At 41.3% G+C, this 21,580-nt stretch overlaps 1 protein-coding gene across 5 annotated transcripts in view; it reads left to right on the forward strand.

The window, feature by feature from the left end:
• LRP1B (LDL receptor related protein 1B) overlaps window positions 1-21,580 on the forward strand; it is a 1,636,337-nt gene that overhangs the window by 964,958 nt on the left and 649,799 nt on the right. For all 5 annotated transcript variants that reach the window (XM_077273024.1, XM_077273022.1, XM_077273019.1 and 2 more), the window contains exons 19-21: window positions 2,742-2,822; window positions 3,169-3,336; window positions 19,743-19,925. In XM_077273024.1, coding sequence (XP_077129139.1) covers window positions 2,742-2,822; window positions 3,169-3,336; window positions 19,743-19,925 — 432 coding nt within the window. The remainder of the gene's footprint in view (window positions 1-2,741; window positions 2,823-3,168; window positions 3,337-19,742; window positions 19,926-21,580) is intronic.

Consider the following 21,580-nt stretch of genomic DNA (forward strand, 5'->3'; position numbering starts at 1 on the left):
TCGCGATTCCACCTCTTAGTTCACGATTCTCATCCTGTATAAACGCGTCTCTCGTATTGGTACTAGTTGACAGTTGTGATTGCTTTGTTCATTGTTTACATGATTATCTGCTCTTGTAAACAAACCCTTAGAGTCCGCCCAATCAGATTGTTTTTTGGTTGGTCAAAACTATGCTGCTCCTTCAGGTTTACATGACAGATAAATGTGTAGGCTGAAATATTCTAGAATACAATATCTTTGCAAAACCTTTCATTCTTCGTTTTTTTAAAACTACTAGTAAGTCATAACCCCTATCCAAACCCAGTCCTATTTGTACTCCCACAATATCCCTTCATGCCCCATTCTGTATTTGCCCACCTGTACACCCCTACAGTGCACTCCTCCCAGTTTGACACCCCCACTGTGCCACTCACACAAATTATGATGCCCCACAATGACCCTCACACATTAAAAAGATCTCACCATTAGTGTTGAGCGATACCGTCCGATACTTGAAAGTATCGGTATCGGAAAGTATCGGCCGATACCGGCAAAGTATCGGATCCAATCCGATACCGATACCCGATACCAATACAAGTCAATGGGACTCAAGTATCGGACGGTATTCCTGATGGTTCCCAGGGTCTGAAGGAGAGGAAACTCTCCTTCAGGCCCTGGGAACCATATTAATGTGTAAAATAAAGAATTAAAATAAAAAATATCGCTATACTCACCTCTCCGACGCAGCCGGGACCTCAGCGAGGGAACCGGCAGCGTTGTTTGTTTAAAATTCGCGCTTTTACTTGGTTACGTGAAGTCCCGGCTTGTGATTGGTCAGGGCGGCCATGTTGCCGGGACGCGGACCAATCACAGCAAGCCGTGACGAAATTACGTCACGGCTTGCTGTGATTGGTCCGCGTCCCGGCAACATGGCCGCCATTAACCAATCACAAGCCGTGACGTCACGGGAGGCTGGACATGCGCGTATTTTGAAAAGCGCGCGTGTCCAGCCTCCAGTGACGTCCCGGCTTGTGATTGGTTAATGGCGGCCATGTTGCCGGGACGTCACTGGAGGCTGGACACGCGCGCTTTTCAAAATACGCGCATGTCCAGCCTCCCGTGACGTCCCGGCTTGTGATTGGTTAATGGCGGCCATGTTGCCGGGACGTCACTGGAGGCTGGACACGCGCGCTTTTCAAAATACGCGCATGTCCAGCCTCCCGTGACGTCCCGGCTTGTGATTGGTTAATGGCGGCCATGTTGCCGGGACGTCACTGGAGGCTGGACACGCGCGCTTTTCAAAATACGCGCATGTCCAGCCTCCCGTGACGTCCCGGCTTGTGATTGGTTAATGGCGGCCATGTTGCCGGGACGTCACTGGAGGCTGGACACGCGCGCTTTTCAAAATACGCGCATGTCCAGCCTCCCGTGACGTCACGGCTTGTGATTGGTTAATGGCGGCCATGTTGCCGGGACGCGGACCAATCACAGCAAGCCGTGACGTAATTTCGTCACGGCTTGCTGTGATTGGTCCGCGTCCCGGCAACATGGCCGCCCTGACCAATCACAAGCCGGGACTTCACGTAACCAAGTAAAAGCGCGAAATTTAAACAAACAACGCTGCCGGTTCCCTCGCTGAGGTCCCGGCTGCGTCGGAGAGGTGAGTATAGCGATATTTTTTATTTTAATTCTCTTTTTTACACATTATTACATTAATGTTGTTGCGATACCCGATACCACAAAAGTATCGGATCTCGGTATCGGAAATTCCGATACAGCAAGTATCGGCCGATACCCGATACTTGCAGTATCGGAATGCTCAACACTACTCACCATGTATTATACCCCAGTATAATGCCCTACAGTCGCCCCAAACATTATGATGCCACAGTGCCCTTATTTCACAGTACAATGTCCCCACAGTGCCCTCACACAGTACAATGTCTCCACAGTGCCCTCACACAGTACAATGTCCCCACAGTGCCCTCACACAGTACAATGTCCCCACAGTGCCCTCACACAGTATAATGCCCATACAGCTTGCCCGACTTGCCACATTATTTGACCCCACAGCTCTCCTCCTACAAACATTATGTTTCCCACCATAGAGCACGATGCCCCTCCACCCTCTGCCAATGCCATTGCACTGGAGAAATAAAAATAATAAAAAATAATTATACATACAGCTCCACAATGAGAAACTGCTGTCTGTGCCAAAAGAGACGCAGCCCAATATCATTATTGAGCCTGCTGCACCGAGGCGCACAATCTGATTGGTGAATTTCATGGTTCTGTGCTCCACTATGTCTTTGTCATGAGGATGCAGCTACCGCTACACTACGATCATATCGCTGACATCCTGAGATAGATTTCCAGGAATATCCCTGTAGGACCTGGGATGGTTGATGTTGATAGATAGATAGATAGAATAGTAGATAGATAGATAGATAGAATAGTAGATAATATATAGATAGATAGATGATAGATAGATAGATAATAGATAATATATAGATAGATAATACATAATAGATAGATAGATAATAGATAGATAGTAGAATAGTAGATAGATAATAGATCGATCGATAGAAAAAAATATATGAATCCAAAAATGGATATATGCATTTCTTTATTTATCTATATATCTATCTATAGATAGATGATGGATGCACTGTATGTTTCATAGTTATTTTATGAGACAAGTTATTATCACTATTTTTTCTCTTTTTTAAATTTATTGATGAATATCTCATCTTTTCACACAGAACTTCAGACTTGTGATCCGGTGACACAATTTGTTTGTGGAAATGGACGATGTGTCAGTCACAAATGGCTCTGTGACACAGGCAAGTCCACTCACATTTCTTCTATCTCCCTACCTATCAATCTATCATCTATTATCTATCTATCATCTATTATCTTTCTATTTATTATCTATCTATCTATTATCTATCTATCTATTATCTATTAATCTATTATCTATTATCTGTTCTATCTATCTATTATCTATCTATCTATCTATCTATCTATCTATTTATCTATCTATTTATCTATTATCTATTCTGCTTCCTAATTATCTATCTATTTTTCTTATTATCTATCCATGTAGTCAGTTTATCATTGCCCCTAATCATTTTTTATCTGAATACATTTTGAACTAATGAATGACCAATATTTTATGCTTGTGTTCAGATGATGACTGCGGGGATGGAAGTGATGAGCTGGGGTGCTCGGTCTCGTGCTCGGACAGGCAGTTTCGATGTTCTAGTGACCGCTGTATTCCAGCGCACTGGGTATGTGATGGAGATAATGATTGTGAAGATTCCGGTGATGAGAAACATCCCAACTGCTCCAAAGCAGGTTTGTTTCATCAGAGAATTCTAATATTTTGCTTTTTATGTATTTTTGTCATTAAACATATTGTAACCACAGTATGTCTCCCGCTGGATTGTAGGCAAAGTCACCACTCAGTGGAATCAACCACTGTGCTCTGATCATTGCTGTTTTATATGTTCCCCTTTGATAAGTTTAGGAATATGTATTATATAAAAACAATCTGTGAACCAAGCTGGATGTATGCAGCGACACACGGTTGTATTTTGTGGCCATCACTCTTTTGATCTGATTACAATGGGTAACTGGTTCTTGATCTGTTTCCTGATCTTGACAATGTACCTGTCATATGAGGATCTCAATGACAAAATCTTATGAGTGGACAGGTCACTGCCTCCTACAAGATCATGGCACACGTCTACTTCTGCTGCCATTATTCCTATCACCTAATTACTTGTAGTGCTGTCAATCTGTGCTGAAGTCACAACACTTTCACTGTCATATTCAATCCCATCCTTACTAGCATCATCACAGGAGAAGACAAGTCACTGCCTGCAGCAAAATATTCTCGTGCTGCTATCTCCATTGATACGATCTCATTACCTATTGTTTTTAAACCCACTATTATTACATTCACATACGTGTATGAGTCGCTGCCTTTCACAAAGACGGGGTGCTCCTGTTTATTTGTCCGCAAAATTAAAATTGAAACTCTGCAGTTATTAATATAACCCTGTGATAGGTCACAGAGGAAAGGAAATAGAAGGAAGGGGAAGGGAGGGAGGGAGGAAGGAAATAATAGTAATAATCTTTATTTTTATATAGCGCTTTACAGTTTGCACACATTATCATCGCTGTCCCCGATGGGGCTCACAATCTAAATTCCTTATCAGTATGTCTTTGGAATGTGGGAGGAAACCAGAGTACCCGGAGGAAACCCACGCAAACACGGAGAGAACATACAAACTCCTTGCAGATGTTGTCCTTGGTGGGGTTTGAACCCAGGACTCCAAGGCTGCTGTGCTATCCACTGCGCCACCGTGCTGCCCAGGAAAGAAGGAAGGGAGGGAAGGAAGGAGGGAGGGAGGAAGGAAGGAAGGGAGGGAAGGAGGAAGGGAGGGAGGAAGGGAAGGAAAGGAAACAAAACAAAAAAAGGGAGGGGAGGGAATGAAGGGAAAGGAAGAAAAGGGAAGGAAGGGCGGGTAGGGAAGGAACGAAGGGAAATAAAGAGATAGGAAGGAAGGGAGGTAAGGGAAAGGAGGAGAGAGGGAGAAACGCAAAGGAAAGGAAGGAAGGAAGGAAAGAAGGAAGGAAGGAGGGAAAAAACTAAAGTAAAGGATGTGGAGCAGTAAGAATAGAGTGAAAGAAGGAAGGAAGAAAAAATAGAAAGAAGTTCAGTAAAAAGATAAAGCAAATTGAAAAAGGGCGAGTAGGAAAAGAAAGAAAGGGAAAAAAAAGAAGGAAAAGTGAGAAATAAAGAGGAAAAGAAATTAAGACAAAGTAAAAATGAAAAGAAAGAAAGAAGGAAAAGAGAGAAATAAGAAAAAAGGAAGAGAAAATGAAAGAACAAACTAAAGAAAAATGAAATAGAGAACAAACTGAATAACAGAACAAGGGGGTGAAGGAGGGAAGAAAGGAAGATAAGAAGCAAGTTCAGAAAGTAGGAGTGTAGGAAAGGAAGAATGGTAAGTGAATAAGAGAAGTCGTATGGAATAAACGCAGGAAGGAAGGATGGGTATATGGAAGGGGGAAGCATGATAAAAGTAAGAAGGAAAGCTATATATAAAAATGACAAAAGTTATTCTGATAAATTTCAATACAACAGATTGATAATTATATAGTGTAGCGGTAAAATTCATGTACTTGCCCACAACTGATATTTTTACAGTATCGGCTGCATGGCTGCTGTGTAGCTTTGTGCTAGATTCCAGAGGATCTCTTTAACAATACCTTTAACTATAAAATTATGAGCACACAGTACAATTTAATTCTAATTAACAGACAGTAATTGTTATGGACTCACCTGATAAGGTGGATTGTCTGCGACATAGGTCGGGGTGAGCAGCACGGACTGAAGTCAATGATACACCAGAGTTGGACCTGATGGACAGCACAAAAAACAAGGACCAGTTCAACTAATTTACAGGATTGCAGATGACAAGCAAAGCAGGAAGCACTAGGTAATGCATAGACAAACGTGCTGACTGCACTGGAACTGCAAAATAGAGGATATAGCAGCATCGGCACAGGTGAGATAAACTAGTTATCAGGAACTTGACACGGCTGAGTTGAATATGCGGCAACACAACAATAACTGAGACTAGTTAATTATTAGGTAACTAAACACAGCAGATTAGTAGATGCAGTGATACCAGAGTAGGAAATATTAGGCTGGTTTCACATTTGCGTTTTTTGCCGCTGCGTTTTTCCGCAAAAAAACGCATGCATTTTTTTCCCTATGTTTAACATTAAAAACGCATGCATTTTTTTTGCATGCATTTTGCCGCGTTTGACAATGCATGCGTTTTTTCCATGCTTGCGTTTGGTTGCAGAAATGCAACATGTAGTAATTTCTAGAGGCTTTTTTTGCGGCAAAAAAACGTATTGCTGTCTATGTGAACACATGCGTTTTTAAGCACATGCTTTTGTTTGCGTTAAAAAAGCATGCGTTTTTATAGAAAAAAACGAGAATACACACTTATAAGCCACCCCCCACCATCAAGGTGATAAAGGGATCCTAACCCTAACCCTAACCCTACCCCTACCCCTAACCCTACCCCTAACCCTAGGCATCTTAACCCTAACCCTACCCCTAACCCTAACCCTACCCCTAACCCTAGGGATCCTACCCCTACCCCTACCCCTAACCCTAACCCTAGGGATCCTAACCCTAACCCTAACCCTAGCTATTTCTATTTATAGTGGGTTTTCTTGTTGATTTTGATGATTGGCAGCTGTCACACACTTCTCAGCATGCGTTTCAAAAATGCAAAAGCAGGAAAAAACGCATGTAAACGCGGCAAAGCGCCGCGTTTTTTTTTTCTGCATGCAAAAACACATGCGTCTAAAAAAACGCAGCGTTTGCACGCGTTTACATGCGTTTTTTCACCACATGCGTTTGCGTTAAAAACGCAAATGTGAAACTAGCCTTAGTTTGCCACTATGGACGTTGTTAATATCAAAGTTGTAGATGGGAACAGCGCCAGCATTAGCTGAGATAAAGTCTGTAAAGGTTTGTAACTGTGAATAGCAGCAATATTAGCTAAGATGAGTTTGTTAATGAGTAGTGATGAGCGAGTGTACTCCTTACTCGAGATATCTCGCGAACGCTCGGGTGTCCTCCAAGTAGTTTTAGTGCTCAGAGATTTAGTTTTTCTTGCTGCAGCTGAATGATTTACATCTGTTAGCCAGCATAAGTACATGTGGGGGTTGCCTGGTTGCTAAGGGATCCACACATGTACTTAGGCTGGCTAATAGCTGTAAATCATTCATTCATTCAGCTGCCGCCATGAAAACGAAGTCATAAATACTCGGAGACCACCCGAGCGTGCTCAGGAAAACCCGAGCAATGAGTACACTCGCTCATCACTAATAAACAAAAAAAATCATGTCATCCACATGTGTCTGCTGTATATTATTTACATTCTATGCCCAGAACATTACAGTAAATCAACGCTCTGCTAGATGTAAAAATCCATTGATAAAATGTTACAGCATTGCATATCAAAGTTCATGGTATTTTCCTGAGTCTCAGACACATAAAATTTTAGAGGACTTAGTTTTCTAGATAACAGAACTATATCCCCATACACTGAATGTAATATCACACATTAATGGCATTTACAACAACATAAAATACTATGGAAAGAAATAGCCTTTTATTATCCTCCGTAAATCCTTCTATTTTTATATTGTAGTGTTTGATGTAGATGAAAAAGACCAAAACTAATCTGCTTATTTATCATCTAAATCCACCATGTCACTTATAATATATCTTTGTACTAAAAATGTTGGCTTCGCCTGATTAGTGTTACATACATTAAAGAATGTTATTTTTTAATTTTATACCCTAGCATATTCTACAATCTGAAGACGTTGAGTTGCATGGATAGACTTGGTCATAGGAAGCTGCGAGTCAAATCTAGGACTGGGACAGGTTACAGGCTATGGGTTAAAGGGGCTGTAAACTTTTTGAAAAACAGAGCTGTTTTCTTCCAAAATCCTTTTCATAGGTAGTCAATACATAGGCATGGGGAGTCCGACACCAAGCACCATCACCGTTTAGGTGTTATTACCTATGGGGGTGGCCGGATGTACACAGTGTATAGTTCAGAATGTCACAGCTCCATACATTGTGTAGTGGTTGTGGCTAGGTACTGCAGATCAGTTCCTATCTCTTTAATTGGAGCTGAGCTTCAGTACCCGGCAGCGATGACTACACAGTGTATTCAGTTGTGATGTTCTATATTGTTTGCATCCTGCTGCCACCAGTTGATAGTCGCAGATCGGTGGGGGTCAACATATCACTAAAAGTAGGTCATCAAACTAAAAATAGTGGACAACCACTTTAAGACATGCAGCTTATCAAGTAAAGAGCAAAACCAGTCTTAAACCCATAATAAATATGGTGAAACACGTAGGCCAGTTTTTAAGTAAATGTTGTCAAAATTACGGTGCATTTAGTTTAGAAAATCTTTTTTAGACAGTAAGTTTATCACATGGTAATCCTAGTAATAGGTGCCCCCAAACATTAGCTGTGAGGGAACCGGAAACAAAGAGTTAAACTTCTCTACAGTGCCACCACAGGAGAAGTGAAGTATTACATAAGTCTCACTGTAATCAATAGGCTGCCATGTGATGTATGGATGTGTTGGGTCCTCCAGAGTAAGATGGGCAATTTGTGGCCATTTTTTAGTGCGATTTCTGAAAATCTGATTTGTTTCAAAGAAAGACATTACCTGCAAGACAAGTTTCAGTGTTTATGAATAAAACCGATTGCTTGGCAAATGGAAAGTATGCCTCTTCGATTCATATAATGAAAGAGACGCAATAGATTTTTCAGGAACCTCTTGACCATTCCAAGGCATTTTCATTTGTCAGGATTCAACCATGAAAATTGTTCCCCATTTTTCACTTTGACACATAACATCATAAAGCATTGCGTATGAAATATTCCTCCGCTTGGCTATGCCTACAAAATTGGCAAGAGCAAAGACCAATTCTGTTATTTGATTATGACAAAGGATGATATTGTAAGAGGGGTGAATGTAGCATGTATTAGCCATCATAGCACTGCCGTCCTTCACACTACTGCTATGGGGCATTCAGGTAAAGCAATATGAAGAGCTTATCTAAAGACATCTTCCATTTCCATTACAAAAGAATGTGCTATATGTCAAGGTCAAGCCAAGCACTTTAGCTCTACTTGCTTTGATAAATCGTAGATTCTTCAGTTACTGTTATGTCGGAGCCATTATCACTGCTGTCTTTCTTTCATAAATGGACATCATATATGTTTTCTTGACCATGCTTTGTTACTTTGTTCTGAATCTCCGAGATTAATGTAAGGTCATTTCAAAGAAAGACATCCATTTACTGTGAAATACATCTCAAAGAAACAAATCCATTTACATCAAGGAAAGGAAAATAAATGCTAAAAATGTAAGGTCTCAAGCGGAGTATAGCCAGGTGGCATGAATGATTCCTCTCACTTATGATCCTGAGGAAGGCAGTATACCAACGATGTATGTGGGGCTTAAGGCCCCACACACTTTAGTTAGTTATTGGCCAAACCATTGTTCTGCAAACAACGATCACTACAAACTCCCACAGATAGATGAATTCTTGGTTCGGCCTCGAATCCTCTGGCAGATGCCCATCTCCATGGTCAACAAAAGGATTGACTGTTGAAATTCAATAGGTCCAATTCTTCTCCCCTCTGACATTATTTATCGTATTCATCCAACTTTAGTCTAATGTTTTAGTTAGGCCTTTAGTGTTTAACTAGGGATTAGTGATGAGCGAGTATACTCGTTGCTCGGATTTTCTCGAGCATGCTAGGGTGGTCGCTAGGGTGGTCTCTGGGCATTTTGGCGTGCTCAGAGATTTAGTTTTTGTCCACGTATCTGCATTATTTATGGCTGCTAGACAGCCTGAATACATGTGTGGATTCCCTAACAACCAGGCAACCCCCACATGTACTCAGGCTGTCTAGCAGCTATAAATCATGCAGCTGCGTCAACAAAAACTAAATCTCTGAGCACTCACAAATACTCGGAGACCACCCGAGCATTGAGTATTACTCGCTCATCACTACTAGGGATCCTTAGAACCACTGGAAGTTCCTGAAAGTCAACGCTCTATGAAAAAATAAAACGTCCAGTTTTTATTGCCTTTTGATTACTTGCAAAATTAGTGGTTTTAATTGCAAAATGAGTCCTGATCTACAAATCTGTTTTGCTCATATTCTACCCCTGTGTGCCTCCAATTGTATACAAAGATATATAGTTTTTTTGTTTTGCTTGGGGAAAAAAATGTGCCATGTCCCATCCTATCCTATGCTATATTAGGCAGACAAGAGTATTTTCAGTCAACACGAGATCCGTCACAACATTGGATCGCTCTCTGACCAATGTTATCTTTTGTCCAATTATTTCCTCGGAACGAGGAAGAAATTGCAGTGTGTACGATTTGCATCTGTAAATCGGATCACAAGTCAATGGGTCCATCAAAAAAATTGGACTGCACTCAGATAATATCCCAGCGCAGTCCCATTTTCCCACACTGACAGAACGGAGAAGATGGAGATTTTTTTTCACATGTGAGAAAATCTGATCACACTGTGATCAAACTGTGATAAAAATCTGATCAGAGTATGATGTGTCTAATTGGACCAATTTTCTCGGATGAGAGGAAAATCGGTCATGTGACCCTAGCTTTACAAAGAAACATTGTTTTCAGGATTCATTTCCCAAGGTAGCTTTAGGTCAATAAAATAGAGCCATAAGAAACATTTGCCACTGTTGCGTATCTGAGTATGGGAAATGCCATGCGCAGGGACCTTTAAGAACAATACATTTTTTACGTTACTCCAGAAGAGCTTCTTATTTGGGACCTTGTTAGACTGTAGTGTGACTTTACAGAGTGTCTCCCACTGGAGGACTCGGCATATCCATTCATTACCTTAACAGACCATTGCCTTCTAAGGACATTGTGTAATACTTTATTTAACCTGTGGTGTCACTGTAAAAGAATACAAACCTTTCCCAGGTTCTCAGGTTTCCCTGAAAGTGACTGATCATTCTTCAGGGAAATTTTTTGATCTGCTTATTTTGGGAGAAAAATCAACATGGCAGAAGGGGAAAAAGGTTTTCACAGTGCACACCAGAGTATCACAGGACCACGGGTGCCAGGTTCAGTGTGGCCGGAGTCGACTTGTAAATGCAGGCAAAAAAGGTAAAAACCAGCACCAGGTGATTTCCATAAAAATGAAAATGTTGTCTTTTATTTAATCCAATGTTTGAAAAACGTTAAAAACATACATGTCATAGAATGTCAAGGGGCAAACATCCCCTGCACGCCTGACGCGTTTCGGACTTTATGTCCATGCCTATGAGTAAGGATATAAAGTCCAAAATGCGTCAGGCATGCGGGGGTTGTTTGCCCCTTGACATTCTATGACATGTATGTTTTTAACCATTTACAACAATGGATTAAATAAAAGACAACATTTTAATTTTTATAGAAATCACCAGGTGCTGGTCTTACCCTTATTTTGGGAGAACCTTTATAACAAAATGTAATTGTGCAAAATGGCCAACTAATCCTTTCACTTTTTGTTCTAATGCAAATGTGAGATGGATATTCTGCTCTTATAATACTATAATTCCATTATTCCTTTCTGCGTTTTCTGTGAATCCCATCGTAGATTTACCTAAAGATTATCTAAAATGTCTTACAAGATGCAAAGATTAATGGCGTCTTAGAATTGGGTCATCTTCTCTTGCTATTTGCACCCCTTAAAAGGAAAGGTCTGGATCACTCTTTGATAAATTTAATTGAAGATTATTGACGAATTTTTGAGCTATTTCACTAATCTTTCCAATTAAAATTAAGGAGAAATGTCACTCTCTAACACTGACCATAAGCCTTAAATCATGATGAAACGATTTTAAAACTGGCAAAGAAATATATTACCCTCCAAAAATAAATGTTGGCATTCATCCTGATAGAAAAAAAAAAAGAACAAGCCCAGCAAATCTGCTCTTCCCAGCTTTTGCTTTTTCCGAAGGCGAACGTGTTACACTTTAATAAATTGCTCTGAAAGGGTTTGAATTGTCCAAATTGAGCATTGATTACATTTAAATGATGCTTCTAAGCATCAACACAGGCATTTGGTACCACAAACGCTGACATTAATTTAATTGTAAGGTATATATCTTCCGTCCTCGCTCAGCCGAATGAATCATTGTAAGCATCTAACGAGCGTATGTGGGGCAAGACTGCAATTACTTTTTAATATGAGAAAATCACTTTTATCATCCTTAAAAAATAAGGACATATATTAGCATCTCGAAGACAATAAGGGCTAACGCATTTCATGGTGGATTTCATTTAAAATGAAATTAATTTCAAATAAGCATTGTCTCCTCAGCCTCCTCGCCGGAAAAATACTATTTGTTACAATTGGGATATCGGTATAAATTTGTTTTACGGACTGATTCTCGAGCGGGAAAACAAGATGTCGGCATTCTAATTGTATTCAATATTTAGGGATAAATCATATTCCATGACAAGGGATGATGCAAAATACTCTGGGTTGCTAAACTTTATAGGCACGCGGGTTCATTTTTTGGAGGATACTTGAACATTGCCATATTCTTGCACTGTAATAATACAGAATTATTATTTCTGTGAAACAGGTGGATGATTATAAATCTCTGGAAGTCTAGAATCGCATTTAGTCTAGGGCAATGAAGAGGTATTGGTTCGATCCCTGGTGGTATAGTGCAATGAAAGCATTTTGGTTCCATTCCTGGTGGTATAGGACAATGAAAGGGCTTTGGTTCCATCCCTGGTGGTCTAGGGCAAAGAAAGTATTTTGGTTCCATCCCTGGTGGTATAGGACAATGAAAGCGTTTTGGGTACATCCCTAGTGGTATAGGACAATGAAAGCGTTTTGGGTACATCCCTAGTGGTATAGTGCAATGAAAGTGTTTTGGTTCCATCCCTGGTGGTATAGGGTAATGAAAGCATTTTGGTTCCATCACTAGTGGTATAGGGCAATGAAAGCATTTAGGTTCCATCCCTGGTGGTATAGGGTAATGAAAGCATTTTGGTTCCATCACTAGTGGTATAGGGCAATGAAAGCATTTAGGTTCCATCCCTGGTGGTATAGGGCAATGAAAGGGTTTTGGTTCCATTACTGGTGGTATAGGACAATGAAAGCATTTTGGGTACATCCCTAGTGGTATAGGGCAATGAAAGCGTTTTGGTTCCATCCCTGGTGGTATAGGGCAATGAAAGCATTTTGATTCCATCCCTGGTGGTATAGGACAATGAAAGCGTTTTGGGTACATCCCTGGTGGTATAGGACAATGAAAGCATTTTGGGTACATCCCTAGTGGTATAGGGCAATTAAAGTGCTTTGGTTCCATCCCTGGTGGTATAGGGTAATGAAAGCATTTTGGTTCCATCCCTGGTGGTATAGGGCAATGAAAGGGTTTTGGGTACATCCCTGGTGGCATAGGGCAATGAAAGCGTTTTGGTTCCATCCCTGGTGGTATAGGGCAATGAAAGCATTTTGGTTCCATCCCTGGTGGTATAGGACAATGAAAGCGTTTTGGGTACATCCCTGGTGGTATAGGGCAATGAAAGCATTTTGGTTCCATCCCTGGTGGTATAGGGCAATGATAGCGTTTGGGTTCCATCCATGGTGGTATAGGGCAATGAAAGCATTTTGGTTCCATCCCTGGTGGTATAGGACAATGAAAGCGTTTTGGGTACATCCCTGGTGGTATAGGGCAATGAAAGTGTTTTGGTTCCATCCCTGGTGGTATAGGGTAATGAAAGCATTTTGGTTCCATCCCTGGTGGTATAGAGCAATGAAAGGGTTTTGGGTAAATCCCTGGTGGTATAGGACAATGAAAGGGTTTTGGGTACATCCCTGGTGGTCTAGGGCAGAGTAAGCATTCTTGGTAACATAAATTGTAACCAATGGCAGCAAATGGGTTTTGGCTACATCCCTGGTGGTCTACAACAGTAAAGGGATTGCTATTTGCATCAGTTATAGTCTAGAGCTGTAAATGGGTTTTCTTTGCATCCCTTGTGGTTTAGGACATTGTTTGGAAAAAATCAATTGTAATCAACAGCAGTGAATAGACTTTAGTTACATCTCCGATGGTCTAGGGCAGTGAAGGGTTACTGGTAAAATTGATTGTGAACTAAGACAACAATGGGGTTTTGGTTACATCCCTGGTGGTCTAGGGGATTACTAGTGTCATTAATTGTGATGCAGAACAGCAAAAGGTTTTCGGTTACATCCTTGATGGTTTCAGGGCAGTGAAGAGATTGCTGATAACATATGTAATCCAGGGTAGTGAAAAGATGGTTGTTACATTACCAGTGATCTAGGGCAATGAAGGGTTACTGATAACATTAGTTGTGATCTAGGGCAGCAAGGGAATTTTGGTTATATCCCTGGTGGTCTAGGGTAGTGAATGGATTGCTGGTAATATCAGTGTTTATCCAGGGCAGTGAATAGGCTTTAGTTACATCCCCAATGATCTATTAATTGTAATCTAGGGCAGATAATAGGTTTGGTTAGATCCCTGTTGGTCTACGAGATTGCTAGTGACCTCAGTTGTGATCCAGGACAGAACAATGGTTATAGTTGCATCCTTGGCAACTTCAGGGCAGTGAAGAGATTGCTGGGAACATCAGTTGTAAACTACAGCAGTGGAGTGTTTTTGGTTACATCCCTGGTGGCCTAGGGCATTGAACAGGTTTCTACTAACCTCATTTATAATTTAAGGCAATGTAGAAGTTTTGGTTACATCCTTGATGGCCTGGGGCAGTGAAGACATTACTGGTAACTACAGTTGTGATCTAGCACAGGGAAGGGGTTTGGGTAACATCCCTGGTGGTCTAGGGTAACTATTCTATTTACAGTTTAACGTATGAAATACTTTTTTTATGTGTGTAAGTGAATGTGACAAATTGTAAATAAGAAAAATGGCTTTAAGTGATTTGAAAAAAAATGTAAAAAAACATTTTCTACATATTGTAAAAAAAAAATCAGAATTTCGTGTCATTTAATATAGGCAATCAAAGCAAACTATTTTTTTGTGAAGTAGATTGATTTTTTTTTTACATGGGGTCCCTTTAATACTACAGACAATACAGTAAATATAAAATAAATACACTGATTCATTTAGTAAAAAGTGAAAAAAGAAAATGTTTTTTGTTACGCACAAACCGAATGCTAAAAAGAAATCCTAAACAGCTGAAACATTTGTTCAAGTGATGGAGGACAATCACTTAGAATAGGTTTGTAGACCGCAACATTGTATTTTGAGAATGGTAAATACTGAATTTTGATTACTTCAGCTTCCTACCGTGATAATGAATTTCGGAGCAAGACCTGGACGACATCCTTCACCGGCGTCTTGACGCAGATGTTTGGTGTAAGAACCTAACAAAATTTTTTGATATTCCCTTGATCTTCCGTCCCTAGATTATCTTCTATCTTTAAATCCTCTAGGAATTATAGAATTTTGTAGCGTCTTTAATTAATGTCGAAGTCTTCAAACTCGTTCTTTCCTCTTGTTTCGGCTGTGACTTACATTTTTTATTTCATCAATGGAAATAAGGATCAACTTAAAAAAAAAAAATCAATAATTGTCCTTATTAAAGATCCCTTTTAAAGCAGACAGTAGACTTTTGAGAATTTGCATAAAGTGAATTAATTGGCAATTAAGAAGCGGTTCTTCCATCCTCTTCCAACTATTTGCTTGTAGTTAAGTCTTTTAGGGCAAAAATATGAGCTGATGTGTAACACTTAAAAGAACGCCGTAATGTAAATACAGAAAGATCCTGCAAAACTTGGTCAGGATGGTTCCTTGTCTTCTTTTCATCATGACGCAGGGCTTTGAAGATGTGTGCAAAGACAATTTGTGATCTAAATAACTGTAAGCAACCTCTTCAGTTCAACAGCAACATCACAAGGTATCTTCAAATATTTTCGGGAGCAATTAAAATCAGTCTTGTTCTCCAGCAAAACCTTAGACATGACACTATATATAATAACTTATCCACAGATACTACAGATATATTAACTTGGTAACAGTTTACACGGTCACCGTACGTTCAGGCAGCCTAGATAATGTGATAACTTAACAATCTGTAAATCACTTAAGTTAAAAACCATCTTGTTTTACCCCTCAAAAATCACTCCAAAGTGCCTATCTATAGGAATCTATCTTCTGTCTAACTTGTCTTCTGCTTGCCGTCAAGTGTAGTCCATCTTTACCAGAAGGGACAGGTTTTTGTGTCTTCAAATTTCATACAGACCTAATAGAGTGGCAGGTTTCAATTTGCAATCAGTAAATCGTTGGTTGATGGCAGAAACAATGCATGCTGGGTAGAGAGGAAATGGAAGTACAAGCACCTATAATGCTGGCAGAATGTTGATGATATTAATAAAGAATTTTGGGCAACACTATAACATGCTAGAGGGAGCCTGACAGATGATACATGCTGCCTGAGCTACTGTCAGCGTGTATGAGCTGATGGCATGTATCAGTCAGGTGTGTTTGATTCTGAAACGTTGGGGCGTTTCAGAGAAAAAAATACTTTAAAAGCCACCTGGGACTGAGCTACAATGGAGACTAGTTGCACAGATGAATCCCGGGCAGTTTGTAAACATTGTTCCCCTGGAGTGACTGGTCTCTCCCTGTGTGTGTAAAGGAAGAAACCTGTCACTCAAAGGGAGTCGGTGGAGAGCAGCCACTGGGGATCTGCCTCTCCAACTAGTCCATCATCATAGGACCACTAGAAACCCTCCAATTTAATATTGATGCAATAGATTATGAAAACCAGGTCATATTTGGCTTCTATATAAAGCTAAAATCACGGTAGAAAATATGGCATCAATATCTATCACCTTGGACCTTCAGAGGCAAAGATATCTTGTAAATTGAGGATCTTTTCAAATCCTTAAGGGCTGAAAATATCCTACAAACAGACTCACATGAGGTCATCAAGGGGAGGTGTGACGGGGTGTACGACAGAGCAAGAAGGGACAACAGACCAAGAGATGATTCCACAGATTTATTATCAAGAACGCTGGAACAACACATGCAAGTAGATCTACAGAGTCCACAATTAGTCCAACGGAACAGGTTCGGGGGCACCTCCCGATAATCCTTGTGCCAGCTAACAAAACAATAGTCCACACGAGTCCAAAGGATCCCAAAACAATCCCACGAATGACGAGATATGTCCTCAGCTCAAGTCTCGCCCCGTTCGCTTCCGCAGTCACAGATGGACATGGGGTCTTGCCTCAGCTAAGAATCCCCACTCCTTCTCCTTCAAGGATCAACTCACATCTGATCTCAAAATAAGAATGGATTGTCTGAGCTCCTGGGATCTGCCCATGAAGGGGGGTAGGGGTCACACCTTCTATTCAATGGTTGGGTCCATCAGAAGATTCTATGCTGGTCGGCTCCGCTTAGTCTATGTAGTATGTACATTTGACTAGCCACCTGCTGTGAGGAAGAATGGCTATTCCTTCACTAGTTGACAAAGCTTAATTACATTATAGCTAAGGGTACTGTCACACATTGGCACTTTGATCGCTACGACGGTACGATCCGTGATGTTCCAGCGATATCCATACGATATCGCTGTGTCTGACACGCAGCAGCGATCAGGGATCCTGCTGAGAATCGTACATCGTAGCAGATCGTTTGGAACTTTCTTTCGTCGCTGGATCTCCCGCTGTCATCGCTGGATCGTTGTGTGTGACAGCGATCCAGCGATGCGTTCGCTTGTAACCAGGGCAAACATCGGGTTACTAAGCGCAGGGCCGCGCTTAGTAACCCAATGTTTACCGTGGTTACCAGCGTAAAAGTAAAAAAAAAAAAACAGTACATACTCACATTCCAGTGTCTGTCCCCCGGCGTTCTGCTTCTCTGCACTGTGAGCGCCGGCCGGCCGGAAAGCGAGCACAGCGGTGACATCACCGCTGTGCTTTCCGGCTGGCAGACACAGTGCTGAGAAGCAGAACGCCGGGGGACAGACACCGGAATGTAAGTATGTACTGTTTGGTTTTTTTTACTTTTACGCTGGTAACCACGGTAAACATCGGGTTACTAAGCGCGGCCCTGCGCTTAGTAACCCGATGTTTACCCTGGTTACCCGGGGACTTCGGCATCGTTGGTCGCTGGAGAGCGGTCTGTGTGACAGCTCCCCAGCGACCACACAATCACTTACCAACGATCACGGCCAGGTCGTATCGCTGGTCGTGATCGTTGGTAAATCGTTTAGTGTGACAGTACCCTTAGGGCTGCAAGTATTGGGGGAAGGAGACATTGTTACAGGTGAACTCCCAGGACAAGAAAATACATCAATTACAGCTAATAGAAACCAGAGAACAGTTACATACATCAAATGGCATATTATTCAAATACAGGACAGGGCAAAAGTACATATCATGACAGGAGGTGTGTAGGTGTAACTTAAAACTGCAAAAAAGTAGAATCTGAGTTTGGATCATTGTCATCCCTTGAAATACATAGTTTGAGGGAGGATTCTGTTCATTTTCTCAATCAAAGTGCTTCCCTTCGCTAAGCTCTGAGCCATTTCTGTGACCAGGTTTAATATTCATTAATATTTATTAATATTAATAATTCATTATCCCTTTTTAAATTATGCAATTGAATATATCACATATTGTTTTGTTCCCATTCTGTATCATGTCATATATTTTTTCTAAGCACTGCCTAATTTTCTGGATTAAATATAAAATGAAAGAGCTCTGTTCCTCTTGCTCTGTAAACCGCACCTCTGAAGCCATCCACTACTTGTAACGAGCATCCAATCGGCCTGTATAAACGATTGGTTGTGGCAGCTAATGGCTCCTTTTTTGTTATTGCAGAGCTGGTAGTGACTGTATGAAGGGTACATACATATGTATACATAGATGTGTTGGAATCTGAGATGTATATACCATACGCTCACTGTTAATTTCCCAATAACCAGCATCTCGTCCATCACTCATCAGACAATTGCACGATTGTCCTGATGATTGGACGCAGTGGAGATGTGTTTCTATGACAAATGGTGGCAGCCATGGGATCTGTGTGATCTCTCCAGTGTCATCTATGATAAAGTGGTAACAGTGGTGGATTCGGCATAACCCCCTCCGGCTTTGTATCCTTGACACTCATCTAAAGGTGACTAGAGAGATGTGGATGATGAATAAGTTGAGATAACTTGACTAGTGTTGAGCATTCCGATACCGCAAGTATCGGGTATCGGCCGATGTTTGCTGTATCGGAATTCCAATACCGAGTTCCGATATTTTTGTGATATCGGAATTCGGAATCGGAAGTTCCCAGTGTATGGTTCCCAGGGTCTGGAGGAGAGGAGACTCTCCTTCAGGCCCTGGGATCCATATTCATGTAAAAAATAAAGAATTAAAATAAAAAATATGGATATACTCACCCCTCCGGCGGCCCCTGGACCTTAGCGATGTAACCGGCAGCCTCCGTTCCTAAGAATGCAGTGAGTTTAGGACCTGCGATGACATCGCGGCTTGTGATTGGTCGCGTGAGCGGTCACATGAGCGGTCACGCGACCAATCACAAGCCGCGACGTCATCGAAGGTCCTTCACTCCTCATTCTTAGGAACGGAGGCACCGCTAAGAGCAGGGGCCGCCGGAGGGGTGAGTATATCCATATTTTTTATTTTAATTCTTTATTTTTTACATGAATATGGATCCCAGGGCCTGAAGGAGAGTTTCCTCTCCTTCAGACCCTGGGAACCATCCAGGATAGCTTCCAATACTTGTGTCCCATTGACTTGCATTGGTATCGGGTATCGGTATCGGCGATATCCGATATTTTTTGGATATCGGCTGATCCCATCCGATACCGATACCTTTGAGTATTGGAAGGTATCGCTCAACACTAAACTTGACCCTTAGTTGTTGATGACATAAACAGAACCAACTGTTACGATTTGGCTCTTTCTTCCCTGGATTTGTTGGAATATTGAATCTTGATATATCTGAACTCCTTCTCAAATTGACTCTTTTCTTTCCATTTTTACTGCTTGCAAATTGATGTTTACAATTGAATGTTCAGGATACATGAATATAACCATTGTTACAATTCTTAGCTAAGGCTCCTATTATGTTTTCTCCTTACAGCCGTTCCTGCTTTGAGACCTTGTGAAGAAAAACAGTTCCAATGTCAACCAGATGGAAACTGTATCCCAGAGCTGTGGCTGTGTGACGGAGAAAAGGACTGTGAAGATGGCAGCGATGAAAGAGGCTGCAATGGCAGCCTGCGACAATGTGACATCAAGACGAAATTTGCATGTAAAAATACAGGTAATTACATGGTGGGAATATTACTGGTTCATATTTACATTTTATTGGAAATTGTATTGCTTTACAAATGCTGTACACATGGGGATAAGTGAGTGAAACCTCGACGATTAGTATATTGTCTGTGCATCTGACACCGGTCATAATAATTACCTCCACTCAGTTTTCATAAATCTGTAATGTGCAGTCTTTGCCTCCTGCTACATTTCCTACTAAGACTATTATTATATAAGGAGTGCGGCGCTATATCCAGAGTGGTAGAATAGAGCAACGTCCAGACTAAGATACCAAATAGCTGTTACAGGGGTCATGCCAGGCTACACATCTAGACAGCTGTTATAGGGGTCACCCCAGACTACACATCCAGACTGCTGGTATAAGGGGTCCAGACTACACACCCAGACTGCTGTCATATGTGGTTCTAGGCTACATATCCAGACTGCTGTTATAGGTGCTTCTAGGCTACACAGTCAGACTGCAGTTATAGGTGGTTCTAGACTACACACCCAGACTGTTGTCATAGGTGTTCTAGACTACACATCCAGACTGCCTCTATAGGCAGTTCTAGACTACACACCCAGACTGCTGTTATAGATGGTTGTAGACCACACATCCAAACTGCTTTTATAAGGGGCTCCAGACTATCATATAAAGACTGCTGTTATAAGGGGCTCCAGACTACACATCCAGACTGCTGTTATAGATGGTTCTAGGCTACACATCCAGACTGCTGTTATAGGCGGTTCTAGGCTACACATCCAGACTGCTGTTATAGGCGGTTCTAGGCTACACATCCAGACTGCTGTTATAGGTGGTTCTAGGCTACACATCCAGACTGCTCTTATAGGCGGTTCTAGGCTACACATCCAGACTGCTGTCATAGGGGGCCTCCAGACTACACGTCCAGACTGTTGTTATAGGGGGCTTCCAGACTACACATCCAGACTGCTGTTATAGGGGGCTTCCAGAATACACATCCAGACTGCTGTTATAAGGGGCTTTCAGAATACACATCCAGACTGCTCCAGATGCAGACAAAGCACACAGTTCCCAGTAAATAATGTCTCCTGCTTCTGTCACCTTTAAGAGAGTCAATGGCTTAGATACATAAGAGCAGTAGATAACACATATGCTCATACCACTTACAGCTGACGAATGTCTGGCTCAGCGGTAACCCTGTGTGGCCTTCCTCATTTCAATGGGAGCAACTTTCTTTGAAATGTCACACTGTTAAGTCTGATTTTTTTTATTGTTTAGCGGCATGCATTAAGCAATCTGCATCACTGTGCTCCGGTACAGAACGACTACCATCTGGAACACAAAGCACCTGGGGCCCCCCAGGCACGTGCATACAGAGTGCTACATTTGCAGATCTCCGAAGAAAAATACTGAGAAAACGGGCATAAATTTTACCTGACAATTGCTTGGCTGTAACTGAAACAGATGGCAATTCTTCCATAAAGTTGAATTATAATTGAGATGTATTTCCTCTTTAGTGATACTTAAAATAGAGTAAATAATTCAAGCTTTTCTCCCCCCCCCCAAAAAAAAAAAAAGAAAGAAAGCAGAGGTGCAGTTTTATAAATTCATTTATGGATTCTTTCTGGAAAGGTGATTTTAAACAATGCGGCATTGCAGGTGTGAAGAAAACATCTTAA

The sequence above is a fragment of the Ranitomeya variabilis genome, chromosome 7 (genome assembly GCF_051348905.1).
Source record: "Ranitomeya variabilis isolate aRanVar5 chromosome 7, aRanVar5.hap1, whole genome shotgun sequence".
Taxonomy (NCBI): domain Eukaryota; kingdom Metazoa; phylum Chordata; class Amphibia; order Anura; family Dendrobatidae; genus Ranitomeya; species Ranitomeya variabilis.